At 47.8% G+C, this 14,064-nt stretch overlaps 1 protein-coding gene across 1 annotated transcript in view; it reads left to right on the top strand.

The window, feature by feature from the left end:
• SRRM4 (serine/arginine repetitive matrix 4) overlaps positions 1 to 14,064 on the top strand; it is a 24,230-nt gene that overhangs the window by 4,116 nt on the left and 6,050 nt on the right. The window contains exons 5-7 of the mRNA XM_010285041.1: positions 1,417 to 1,443; positions 5,180 to 5,277; positions 6,266 to 6,429. Of these exons, the coding sequence (XP_010283343.1) occupies positions 1,417 to 1,443; positions 5,180 to 5,277; positions 6,266 to 6,429 (289 nt within the window). The remainder of the gene's footprint in view (positions 1 to 1,416; positions 1,444 to 5,179; positions 5,278 to 6,265; positions 6,430 to 14,064) is intronic.

The following is a 14,064-nucleotide window of genomic DNA, read 5'->3' as shown; positions in this document are numbered from 1 at the left end:
CTGTCGGGGTGTGAGGGAAGAGAGACAGAGGAGCCAAACCAGCGTGAGGTCTGCAGAGCCTCCACCGCTGTCCTTGCTGTCCTCTTTCACATGGCTCCCATCGCCTGGCATGCCAGCGGGATCGGCGCTCCGGGCGTGCGCTGGTCCCTTCCTGTTCTCCCCCAGCCTGCAGAAAATGTCAGCGTTTGGACCCAGGCAAAGGCTCAGACTAATTCCCCACATCCACATCTCAGTCTTCCCTTCCAGCCCTGGGTGACTGCCTCCACATTCCCCTCCTGAAGCCCATTTTTAATTTAAAGAGCACAATTAAAGTTTAAAATTGCAAATATTTCACTGTTTTCTCTCAACTGTTAAACCAATATTTGAAGAGGACAGTGGATGCCATTTCTCTTGGGAAGTTCATGTATTTATAATGTATTGAAACAACAAGAGAAGCTACCAAAAATGGGTAACAGTGTGAAAAGCTGAACTTGAATCTCAAAGGGAGGGAGGATGAGAGACAAGGATATAGAAACTCCTTCAAAATACTTCCTTCCCAAGGAGGGATTCTTATGCTCTTTTATGGATGCCATCTCCTTGCAGCAGTCCTGGGTCAGATGCTCCTTGGCTTTGAACCTTTAGTGCCCATTTCTGACCCTGCAAGCCATGGATAAGCTGTAGCTGGTCCCAAATGGCAGCATGATAAACCATTAAGCATTAGTGACCAATGGAGGTTGTTTCCAGACACCTGGTACCACTTCAGCTGGGATCTGTCGCTGGCCTTGCCACAGGCAATCTCCCAGCCCCTCTAGGCAGGACTTCAGGCTGTGTCTTCTGCAGGATGACGTGCTCCAAGCTGAGATGAGACACAGCAGGCTGTGCAGTGTACTGGGACCAGCCTCGCTGCAAGGAAGAGTGTCCTCCATGCTCCCAGGGTCTTCTATGAGGACCGCCAGCACAGTGGCTCCTGTGTCATCCCAGGGATGCTCCAGGAGGCAAGACAGAGGCATGACGCTGGTTTGGCTGTGAGGCTGCTCTGGAGTTATTCAGAAAGGATTTTTCTTTTGACTGCTACTTGGTCATTCATACAGATAACCAGGGAATGGACTCACCTCTGCCCCCTCAAACTAAGTGCAGTGCAAGACTGTGGAGGCATTAGCAGAGAAAAGAGACCCACCAGGGTCTCTACAGACCTGTTATCCTGAGGATCATATTCTCGATTATTTGTAGAGTGTGCTAGTCACTTCTATCACACCAGCATTTCTCAGCCACCCCCGTGCCAGCTGGCTAAAGGAGAGCCAGGGCCATCCCGCATGACTGAAACATGAGGACTTCACACAGTGTTCAGTCTAACACGGGGCCTGACCACAGTGTCTCTGATTCACACTTCCAATTTTGTGAGACCCTGTATTCAGTGTACATATTTGTGTCTTGCAGGTTATCTTCAAAGAAGAGAAGACACAGGTAAGAGTTGAGCAAGTGTGACTGGTCCCTTAGAAATAGGAATTTAACGGTCCCTTTAAGATCTCACAAGGCTGATGTTCACTGGATGGAGGCAGAAGACATTTTTCTTCTGTGTCTCCTTGTGGAATCCCCTTGGCTCCCCCCATCCCCAGGGGTCTGGGGCTACCCTCTCCCTATTCAGCCTTAGGCATTCCTCAAACCCCACAGGAATCATGTCTCCAGCCCAACCTGTGCAATCAAGCACATAGCTGGAAAAGACCTTTTGGTGTAACCTACCCCCTGGCAACCTCATCCATGTTGTATCCATCCTGCACCTTAAGTCTTCATTTCTCTTACGGTTTCATTTGCAAACAGTATGGCATCCCCCAGCAGTGCCCATCTTTGAAACATTCAGAGCCAGTGGCTTTCCAGGTGTGTACTGGAAGAACTCTCCTGATTCCAGTATGTGTGTGCACAATATCAAGTAGTATTCATCTCCTCTATGGGAAGATGCAAAGCCACCAGGATGGCTGATCCCTTTGAGGATCCTTTTTGGCCAAGCGCACGAGCTATATTTGTCAGTAGGCCCTCAGACCCCCTGTGCTGAGGCAGAACCATTAATCCCTTTCATTTTTATTGCACGCTCTTGGGCAATCTAGCTGTAGCATTGATGTGTGATTGTGCAGCTTTTTATCAGAGCTGAAATCTCTGAATTAATTAGCCATTTCTTATTTAGTTCTTCAAGCCCCAAAAGTAAGAGAAAGGAAGAAAGAAAACACAAAAAACAGTAAGTAGCGATTCATGGTGTTCCCTGCTCTGCCTGTGCAGAGCTGCGGGGCTAAGAAGTGCTTGGTGTGGTGGGTCCCTTGGAGCTAACACTGGCTGCGCAGCCCTAAGCAATTCTCAGGATTACTTTGCAGCTAAAATCGGCAGTTCTGGTTTTGCTGGAATGGGAAAGGGTTTGTAGAAGCTGCAGATCTTTCCTCTCCCTCTCTTTTGTGCCTCCTCATTCAGTACTTTCTTTGTATCTCACAGGGATGTATGGTGTCTTGTTCATCCAGTCCTGCTCAGAGGCACCAGCTTTTCTGATGAGGGCAGCATGAGAGGATGAACTCAAATCTGTGGAGCACAGTGCCCCACAGCCTCCACTGCCCAAAAAGCAGGCTGGCACACCCTCACTGAGAAGGTCTTTAGCTCCTCCTTGTTTGCTGGTCTTGGAGCTTGCAGTAGGGGCTACGTGTGATACACAACACAACCAAATACCTGAATGGGAGCAGAAGGCAACGGGGACTAGGGAAGAGAAGGGATTGTTTGGAGGTGATGGATGTTGCAAAACTCTGGGGTTGAGGTTCCTGTCTGCCCTGGACTGTTAGCAGAGCACAATCCTTGTCCTATGGGGCAGACAATGAAGGGGTGTGGTATAAAATGTGGTTCCTCAGGGCTGGAAGGAAAGCCTGTAAGCCTTTTCTGGTTTTCACTTCCTTCTCTATCTTCTCCTGGGAATTGCAACTTGTGGCTTCTTACCTGCTTTTAGAACAAGGAAACTGTTCTGGGGCCGAACCATGGGCACCAAACCCCTGGTTGGCTCTGCTGGTACTCAGGATGCCATACTAGAAACAGAAACTGAGTTAGCAGATGGAAATCTGCTGGTTAGTTCGGTATTAGTAGGATCTGCCCTTTAATTATTGCTAACAAAACTTTTAGCTCTTAGGCAGAAAGGAGACAGAGGGACAATAACCCCTGACACCGCCAGTGCCACCCCACTATGCACTGGGACTGAAGAGACTGAAGTCCATAAGGTGCAGAGCATGTTGTGCTGCCCACACAGGCCATCTCTACTGCGTGCAGAAAGCCCACCTTTTCTCTGATTTCTGCATGTTCAGTAGCACAGCCACCTTTTTGTCTCACACTGGGCTACCTATGCACCCAGAAATCTCAGTGGTAAAACTGTGGCTTCCTAGGTTATCAGTAAAAGCAGGCATCTCCCCAACCCAGCGTAGCACTGTCCTGTATGCAGTAGCCTAACAGTGTGGTTAAAACAAAGATCAAATGCCCTGCTGGTATGCACTGACCTAGGGGAATGAGAACTGCTAGAGTTGCTCTTTGGGGATAAACCAGCCAAAGCCTCACCTTTCGGATCACAAATCAGAGCTGAGCCACTCTCTGTTTCTGCAAACCTTCTTACTGCTCCTGGGTGTGAATCAGGTGGTTCCCAGGAGCCATCTCAGGTCGGGATTTTTGTATAATCACGCTGCTTTGGCTTATCATTGTGTTGAGCAACTGGTTACCTAAATCACACAGGACCAGTTTTTCCTCCCGCAGAAAGGGAAAGCTCTTAAACTGGGGGGAGTGATACAGAGGGTGAGGAGCAAACATGGGCATTTTCACACAAATCTACCATGTGAGGGAGAGACGTTCAGTGTTGCTGATTTCAGCTGTATGGAAATAAGGAAGGAGGATCCCAAAATGTGAAGTTTTTAAAAATACAATCATAGGGTGTGAAAAGCATCAGAAATAACAGCCAGGCAGAGTTCAAGCAATTGCCCTGGAGGATGCCCTTTTGTCTTAAAGGAGATGCTGCTCTCAAGCAGAAATTTGCTGAGGTTTTTATAGCGGCAAATTGCTAAATGCTGTCCAAGCAGGTCACATTAGTGCTGTGTAGTGACTGGTATAGTCTGGCCATGAAACCAGACCGTTCCCACTAGCTAACCCATCATTAGCTTTGCCTGCTGACACAGCGATGCCAGCCCAAGCAGATGGTTACACTACCAGATCTAAAATAACTGCTGTGGTGGGCAACAACGAGAGGGAAGGGGCACAGAAGGTGGCAGGTAGCCTGCCACCCACATCACCACCCTGCTCTCTGCGTGCAGGACTTCAGCTGTTGGCACGGACAGCGACAGCCCTTCAGTAATAGGGCCGGGTAATCCATCAGGAAGAGCCTGAATAGAGCAAAGGGAAGCGTAGCAGGGCGCTGAACCTGGCCCCCGTGCACGGTTTGCTGGTAACTGTCCTGTGGCCCTGTCAGAAAAGGGAGCAGCAGTGACTGTACACCTGTAAGAAGCCAGGTAAAATGGTCCTACCCCTCAAGCAGGAACTGTGCATAGCACAGGCTGCCATTAGGGAAGCTGTACTTCACGCTTATATAGCAACCATAAGAGCTGCCCATAGGACTGGCTAGACCCTCCCACCTAGAGAGCATGGGGAAAGCTGGCTGTTATCGAGTGTACTGTATTATTTGGAGCCTGTCCTTCTGCATCTGCTCTTTAACAAGCACTACAGAGAGGGTTGGAGCTTTGCTATGGGTTGCCCGGAGGTACGGTGCTGCCCCAACGAGGCTCAGCAATGGGAAGGCCCCAGGCTGTTTCCTTGTCTTGGGGTAGGCTGCAGGATGAAGGGCAAGCACACAGCTCCTTAAGGTCTTGAAAGCAGAAAGGATTGGTGCTGGCTGCTGCACTCCTGCATGCTAGTCTAGATCTCCCCCCCTCCCCCAGCAGGCTACAGAGCCAACCTAATAGCTTGTAGTTAAAATAGATCTCGGTAAGATGGCTTGCCTTAATGTTGGTGTAGGTATGAAGGGATGGAGAATTTCTCATGCCTTGGTGTCCTGCACAACGTTTCATATACCAATCTCTTTGGTTTAAAATACAGATCTTCTTTCTGATTTGAATGTTACTGACTTCAGCCTACAGCTGCTGGCTCTTGCATCGCTCCAGTCTGCTAGCCTAACGGTGGTTTTCCTCTCTGCTTCTTAAAGCTCCCGTGGGCGCACCCGGAAATCTCATCGCCATTGCCACCGCCACTGCCACTCTCGCTCAGAGAGCTCCGACTCCCACTCCCTCAGCTGCCGAAGCAGGTAATGTCACCACTCCCTGTGCTGGGTGTCCTGCAATGCTTCCTGGTGGGCTCAAGGACATGATTGCAATAGCCTGTGTGACCCACAAACTCTGTGCAGATGCACATCCCATTCTGGTAGCAGCTATGTCACATACTGGGGGTTGAGCTTCTTTTGCTCTCAGCCATAGAAGGGTTTTCAGCTCGAGGAAGAGTGGCTGCAGCTTTTCGGTCCAGCAGTCACTTCTAATCCCCATGGCTGATGATCAGCCCATGACAGCTGATTCCAGCCTAGTCTCCCTTCCCTAGCTCAAGGGCTCTGTGCTACCGATGTCTCAGGAAACCCTTAAACTTGGTCTTAGCAACAGAAATATATTTGCCCATGGCATTCTATAGCCACTGTCTTTGACCTGATTAAAATCTCTGTTCTGTGGATGACAGATGCATCCTGGGGCCAGCTAAGTGGATGCTGGTGCTAGACCCAGCATCACTGCAATAGCAAGTCGCATACTTTATACTCATCATGAATTCGTGTTTCACGTTTTGTGAAAGCACTTGACTTTATGAACAAACCACCCCCACTCTCCCACTTCACTCCTTCTAACTACTGAGAATTTTCTTATGAAAAGCTGACGATCAGTGGGGAGAGGAATGCAATTGGTAATTGGAGGGGTATTCACGCAAGAGCACAGCATGTCTTCTCTTGGAGATGTATTATCATAGGGACATTCAGGGCTGTGTGAGAGTATGGTTTGCCTTGAGCCACCATAAAATAATGAATTGGAGCTGAAATTTGAGGTTAAGGTCCAAAGCCTGGATGCAAAATATTTTTTTAAAAAAGTAGAAAAGCAAAACATCCCTTTTCTCTCCATCATGACTCCATAGAGCAGTCATGTGTAAGACCACACACAACGGCCTAGCACAGAGCTCCCAGGGGTTTGTATGGAGCTGGTAATGGGCGCTACTGCAATACCGAGGAATAACGGTTTGGCTGTTCATGTCTTCTGGTGGCACAGAGCCAGGTCTCGGGAGGAAGGGCGTAAAACACGGCGAAGACACTCCCGGCACCATTCAAAGATCACAGCAAAGCGAAGCTCCTCTGCAGAGGTTCAGGAGAGCCAAAAAGTCAGCCAAACCCTCCCACTGTACAGCTTCCTGTCTCCTAAGGAAGTAGTAAGTATTGCATACTGTGCTGCTTTGCTTGAACTAGCCACAGGAATCTGGGCAAGAAATACAATATGAAATTTTTATAACTCAATTATAGTGATGTTAGACAAAGTTGGTTAAAACTGTATTATTTATTAATGGTGCTGTTCTCCAATGTATTTAAAGTCATTTCTTCCTTCAGCACTTTCACACCAAGGGTGGGGCTGGAAAGGGGAAAAATTTTCGAAGGCTGTAGCCTATGAATAATGAATTGAGGACATTTAACAAAAAAAGTGGCCTCCAGCAATGATATTTTACAGGGAAGTGTTTGTTATGCAGTCTGCTCAGCTGGATGTGAACTTAATTCACTGGTCTTCATGTCCAAAAGTTTAGTCCTTCAGGGGAAGAAAGGGGATCAAACATATATAGGGGAATTATTTACATTTAATGAGTTGGTGATTATTGGCAGGGGATGTTTTCTGACTATCGGGATCCTTCTAGGATCACTGTTACTCTGGACTGACAAGCCCAGGGGCCAAATTCAGAACTTAGGAGCAGCTCTCATTGATGCTAATGGGAACTGCATGTGCAGCCGAGGGTAAAATCAGGCTCAGTGCCTTGGGATGTTTTTCCATACACATGGAAAGAGATGATATAATACATGCCTTAGAATTGAGGGAGCAAGAGATGGAGAGAAATATTAGATACAGATTGATATGAAGTCTTCATTCTCCATGGCACATTTCCCCTTTGTTCCTGGTAGCTGCAAAGCAGAGGTGTGATGCTCTTTGATCATGGTGTTAGTATCTGATAGGCATTCTGGAGAGATAAATCGCTAGATAGGACTCAAAGTAGTGCAGAATCTGGTACTCACACGTGTGGATGTGTAATGCAGAGGTGTCTTGAGTACAGAGTCCTCCAAGCTCCAAAGTGGTATATAATGGGGAACTGATGTTCTCCTTTAGGCCCAGTCATCAGCTGGAAATAGCTCAGCCATACGCAGTAGTTACATCAGATATGAGAGAGAGAGTGCCAGCAAGAGGAGAGGCTTTATCTGCTCACCCGCACAGACAGCGTTCCGATCAAAATACACAGAGATTATACATGGGTACAGACAGGCACAAGCTGTCTCTCAACATTATAGATATGCATATTTCCTCTCGTTATATACATCTACTGTGTAGTGCACTTGTGAGTCATTGCTTATGAAACAATGTATAGAGTAGAGTGAATAGCAGAACCTGCACACCCCGCTTAAATGTGCGCGTGTGTGTGCACGCGCACACACACACACATGCGAAGAAAGAATAACAAGGTCTGAAGCTTTTATGGCCATGAGCCTGGGGTGTTGTCCTCTGTCAACTTGGGAAGGTAGGAATGAGTTAAGAGTTCCTCCCAAAAAACAACCAGCCAAAGATTGCATCGTGTCACCAGGGTGTGTGTTTTTTTTGTTCAAGCTGCGTATTTTACATAAGTGTTTTCAAGTCTAAGCCTGGTTTTTAATTGGTACTAGGTTTCCTCTCTCTGAAGCCAGACTCCCTGAGTCCTGTGAGGCCGACTGCCAGCTGTTCTGTTCCCTGAGCAAGAGTAAACTCTAATTTAAAATTGTAAAAGCTTTAAAATGAGCTAAACTCAAGCATGCTGCACTCCCCTTTCCACTTGCTTCACTTGGGGTAAATAAGCACACAAGCTGCAGGGCAGGAAAAATCAGAGCTTTATAGTGATAGGTGCTGCAAAGTAAAACTCATCAGGCCCTTGCTATATTCTTTTTAGTAAGGGTTAATAACATAGGCAAATATTTCAATGACTAAAAGGCATCAGTACCTTTACTATGCAACTCACTAGTGTCCTTTTGTTCCCAAAAAGAAGTATGCTCTCTTGGGACATCATTCAAGAGCACCTTTAAGCACTTGTTTAAATTGAAGCCCCTGGTTAAGTGCTGCCCCTGAAATTTTTTCTGAATAAGGTCATTAAATATCATCTACTCAAAACTGGCAAGGGAAAAATGGAATGGGAACTTTTAGTCTCATTTATTAATGACTGTACACAACTCTTTGATGCCTTTCCTTTTTGCGAGTTAAATGGTTGCTCTATAAATAAGCTTAATTCTGTCAGAAACTACTTAGAGAGCAGCCTGGATGTGTTAAGAAATGAAAATGTGCTCTTGCAGAAAATGTTGATCACACATTAAAAAATAAATTCCTGGAAAATAAAAGATTTTGTGGAAAATTCCATAATTGGGATTAAAAATTGCCATGTTTCAGTCCTCTATGGAGGCTGGTGTGTTACATTCCCTACCCTTCCCTCCAGCCCCAGCTTCCAAGTCAAACCATCCTTACCTGGGGAGGTGCATTCCATCCATCTCCAAAGGAAACGGGTTGTCCAGGGAGGATCCCAACATGCAGAAGAGACCCAGGGAGACAATACACAAACTCCCATGAGGGAGTATAGCACTTCCAAATCAAAGATTTTGCTTTTTAAGCCAATTCTTATTCTAGATCCTTTTTCTTCTGAAAATTTGAAGCATTCTGTGGTAAATTCTGCCATTATCCCTCCCCCTGCAACCCAGTTTGTTTTCCTTCCTTTCTACTGGAACATCCACAATTTCTAACTAGGCCTACCTGTAATTTGAGGGATGAAGCATACTAATACACAAAATACAAAATAATGCCCTGCCCATGCATCTACCTTGCTGCTTCTTTCCCTCTTGCCTTTATGCGTAAGTTGATGCACGCACACATGCAGAAACACCCCAAAGTCCCCTGTTACTTTTCTTTTTGGCAGTGGATTTCCAGGCTTCTCCCTCTCATTCTCCCTCTAATCCCATGCAGCCGCAATAGCCAACTATTGAGAATAGGATTATGGGTCTGTGCCTTCAGCATGCAGAGAAACTGTGGGTAATATGTAGCATCTATTTTTGAACAGAATAGCCCTCACCTGCTGCAGACACTTTATTCCACACCAATACAGATGTATTACATGCCACTGTGCTTTCAGTTGAGCAATGCAATATAAATACCTGCAGGGTATGAATTTAAATGCCTTGTACCTGATGAAGATAACTGCACGCTGCATACACTTTCCTTGCCAGCTCTTCCACTGAAACTCATTTACAATGTCACAAATTAACATAGGCTTGAGACAAATTTTTGGTGAGGCTCAGTTGGGAACCGGTTGTTTCAAATGGTGCTGTTTGTGCTCATGTGTCTGCAGAAAGGTGTAAGCGGGGAGGTACTGGGGCTGGGAGAGCATGTTCAGGAGGGAACCGTGCACCGTGCAGCAGACCTGCGTATTGGCTTGCTGTTGCTCTCTGGTTTTTAGCCTGGGTTTTGGTTCATGTAGGAAAAGCTATTATTTTAAATGTTAGGTACCATGTTTCTGACAACAAGCGGGGCCCTTGAAGAGCAGAAAGACAAAGCCTTCCATAAATACAGAATTTATTTTCTTTTTGCATTTCCTTGTCTTCCCTGCCAGACAGGGAACTGAGGTTACCCCTGGTTATTGTCCAGTAAATTCACAGCTCCATGCTGGGACCACAGGGAGGGCAGCAGCCAGGGGTGAGGGAGGGATACCTGCAGCCATGGCAGGGCTGTGCTGTACACCAGGTACCAAAGGAGGTGGTGGAAGGCAAAACCTTGCTCCAAAGCAGTGCCAGCCTGGCCTGAGCTGAGGTGGGGACACCCTGGCCTACGTCATGTGACACTGGCTGCACCCGAGTGGGCTGAAAACAATTTTTGCAAAGGAATAAGCCTTTGTTTGGCATTCTCAGGAATTTACCCTCAGCAGTGGATCTGTGAGCCAGGCCAGCCCCAAATAACCCAAGCTCTGACCCTGCAGGGACAGTTGTACTGTTGTCTCCAAGCTCCTGGATTTAGCTTAGCCCTTGTGGTAGAGAAAGTCTCACCCTGAACTCTCCACCTAGCTAAAAAAGGGATGTTTTTCACTCAATATTCTTTGAGTCAGTTATTCATAATTATGCAATTGTGCAAAAAGGGGTTCCACTGTATTCCTATAGCACCGCTATTTTTTTGTATTCAATAAAAGGTTGTTTTTTCAGCTGGGGCAAACCCTCGGCAGAGGTGAGCCCGTTCCCCCAGGTGAAAGCCTCCCCTCAGCCCCAGCTCTGGAAGATGGAGGTACCCCAGACCAGGCACACAGCCTCGTTCCCCCGAGCGGCCCCCTCTAAGCAGGTGCCGCTCCCCACGCCGGCGGCTCCTCGGCAGCTGCCTGCAGGGCCCTCACCAAGAGCCGCGGTCATTGACGCAAGTTTTTTATTCCTTTCTTTATTACAACGCACAGCAAAAGAGAGAAAGGGAGACATTATGCACCTCTGAAAAAGAAATTAACTCTGCTTTGGAGTTGCAAAACAAGAGAAAAAAGACCCAGGAAAGAAATCTTCCAACTCGAAGTGAGGCTGTGCCACGCTGCTCATTGATGGGTCTCAGTCCCCTTATGGCTGAGAAAATGTATAGTCATCTCTTGCCTCAGGGCTGTTTGCAGCACAGTAAATGGAATTGTTTGGTTTAACTGGAAGACAAGTAGTGATTGTATTTTTGTAATCTATTAGACTGCACTGCCTCTTGGTCTAGGATCGCACTCAAAATTAGTCTGGAGTATGAGTGAGGGCCTCATTTCTATTTCCCCTTCATCTTGATTAAATAATGAGTTGAAAAAAAAAAAATTCCAATAAATATATATCTTGGGTTCCCTTGAAGGCAGCAATAGGTCCCCTGCTGAAAGCTGGAGGAAGCAAAGTTCACTGAGATTATTTAATTACTAATAAGGGAGAGGAGGGAATCCAAATGTTCGCATAGAGAAAATTAGATTCCTAAAAGAGCAGACTCCTTTTAAGACACGCTAGAAAAGTAAGGAGCCATTAGAATTCAGTTGAGCTCCACATAGTGTTTTGAGATGTGGTGCTCTGTTTCCATCTCATGTGGCTGGTGTGCCTTTCAGAAGCAGTAAAATGGGACCGGAAAGAAAGCCGAGGTTGTCAGATGGGGAATTTGCCTCTGAGCAGACAGGCAAGTCAAGCGCCTTGAGACTTGTCCTGGCTCTTGCCACAGGACAGAAATCTCTCCTGGAGCCTGCAGGAAGCTACTGGCTATAGCCTGGTGCCCAAGGTGGTGGGGCTGGCAAGCTGCTGTGTCCTGCTCGGCACCTGCCTTGCCCCAGCCAGAGCCTCCAGCCCTCACAAGGACTCTGAGCTCCATATTTCACTGATATCCACCTGTTCCCTCTTCCCAGAGCGCTCCTACCACAGATGTTGAGCTACAGAGGAGCTTGTTGATTCCCCCTCATCGTCTGACAGATTTTGTGATGTGCTGACAACGGTTGCTGCTTTGAAGGTGGACTTCAGCGAAGGCAAAGCAAAAGCATGCATCCCAAGTTCCAGAGCGGCAGTCCTAAAAGCTGTTTTAGAAACGCCAAGAAACTGCTGTATTTCTTGGCAGAAGTAAAGGCCTCTAGGTTTAGACAGGGAGGGAACAGAAGCAAGGTGTTTGTGTGTGCGATGCTGCGGTCAGTGTCCCTCGAGCAGCCCTGTGCCCACTCCAGGCCTTCCCTGCCTCTGTTAGCCATGTTGTACCTCACATGGTGGTTTTATGCCTGTAAGTGAAAGGTGGTCAAAAGCTGGTTGTCTCTTGGTTAGGGTTCAGAACATAATTCGTCATCTTAAAAAAAATCTGGTGCTGTATTTGAAAGTGCAGTCGGGTATCTTGTGGGATGTGGCTGGGGGGAGTGCAGGGGTTCATAGCAAGGAGGCCAGTTCTGTCGGGGCTCTGAATGTGGCATCAGGGTTTCAGAAAGAACTGGTGAAAAACAAAGCCGCATACACGGCGCTCTTACGCAGCTTTGACATTCAAATTTCTACTGGAGTAAACAAGGACTGGTAGAGAAGAGATAGAGCTGAGAAGTAGCAAGGAGCAGTACCAGATGCTGAAATGAGGAATTGCAATGTGTGTCTCCTCATTCCTAGTTGGGAACATTCGGGAGAGGTTTCTGCTCTGTCCAGGGCTTCTGTGTTGAAGGTGCAAGTTGGCTCATGAAGAAGGATCACCTCATTTCCCGTGTCTGCTGCTGGGGCTTGCGATGCCTCCGAGTTAGGACTGAGCATGGATTAGAAGTTAGTGTGGAGTGGAGATGGGGGAGTCCCCAGCTCCAGTATGGATTTGCTGGGATGAGCTAGTTCCTGTCCCTCTGTCCCTTATCTCAGAAGCAGTAACGCCCCTCTCTGGCAACACAGGAAGTACTTGGAGATCCTCCAACTCCAGGTGTTTTCAGAGTGCGGGAACGTTGTGGGCAGTCATCATCCCATGGACCATGTGCTGAGAGCCTTTCAGTGTGTTGGCAGCTCCACCCTGGTTTCAGAGATTGCTGGTTCAGCACACACACCCGTGTCAGCCATCCCTGTCCCAGTTAGCACCTCCTGAACTGTGTCAAGAGCAACACACACCCCTCCCAGGGTCACAGATCAGATGCCACTGGCAGGAGGCTGGATGTGAAGGCACTGTCTGATGGGATGAAGGAGCTCCATGTAAACAGTGACACAGAGTGGGTCTGAAGCCCCTCTGTAGATGAGAGACCTGACCCTGTGCCAGCCAGTCCAGGGCTAAGCTCTCCGAAGGGACTGGCCCTGTCCCTCCTGTGTGACAACTGATCCAGGTCTCCTCTGCTCCCTGAAATACTACCAACATTGCAATGTGGTTTTCTCTGCTCACAGTACCCCAGGCTTGTAAGGGCATGGCCCAGGTCTCCAGGGTGGGGAATATGGCATAAAGGGAGGGCACTGTGTGCCCCAGAGCGTGGCGTGAGGACGTATGCAGGTGTTTGAGGGAGCATGGCTTGCCGGGAACACGTTGGAGGACTATCCCAAGCTGGGGGCACCAAACCTATGTGTCCACAGTCTGAGCACCCGGGACCAAACCTAATGGGTGGGAATGAGGAGAGGAGAGCATCTAGTGAAAGAGAGGAGGCCACACAAGAGTGCAGATGTGCTGGGTCTGCGTTTGGCCCTAATTCTCACCCTATTGCAATGGCAGACTTGAGCACTAACAGCCTTGCTCCCAGTGCTGGCACATTCCTGGACTAGGTCAGGCAAATGCCAGTGGAGTTAAAACTGAATTATAAAATACTGAAATGATGTAAATCCCCTTGGCAGTGCTGAGGGTCCCAGACGACAGCCTTGCCCAGGGCAGCCTATGTGCGTTTGGGGCCCTTGCTGACTCCGCTGGCTTCAGCAACCCACCGAAAGCCAGCCAGGGCATGGCTGAGCCCCCGTGCAGAGGCTGGCAGGAGCAGGGCTGTCGTCCCCTTCCCCATAGATCTCCAGTGCAGCGCAGGGGGGATATTTTTCCTCTTCTACTTTTTTTTTTTGCTTCTTCCCTCGCTCGAGCTCCCTTTGTCACTTACATGAAACCCAAGGGGATTTGGTGCAAGCTGCGACTTTTCAGCACAAGCCATCAGCCTCCAGGAACGGGCTGGCCAGCCTAATTTAAAGCAGAAGGAAACAAAAATGAATAATAAGTGAGACAAGCAAGCAGACAAAAAGCAGTCATGACATTTGCATAGAGGAGGCGAGCGAACAGTTGGCAGTGTGGATTGAAGAGAGGGTTTATGTTTTTTTCATGTAATTTGAGACTCTAATGATGGACTTATGTTGCC

This window comes from Phaethon lepturus, unplaced genomic scaffold (assembly GCF_000687285.1).
Source record: "Phaethon lepturus isolate BGI_N335 unplaced genomic scaffold, ASM68728v1 scaffold27894, whole genome shotgun sequence".
Taxonomy (NCBI): domain Eukaryota; kingdom Metazoa; phylum Chordata; class Aves; order Phaethontiformes; family Phaethontidae; genus Phaethon; species Phaethon lepturus.
Note: the sequence above shows the minus strand (reverse complement) of the source record. Positions and strands in the feature narration are given on the sequence as shown.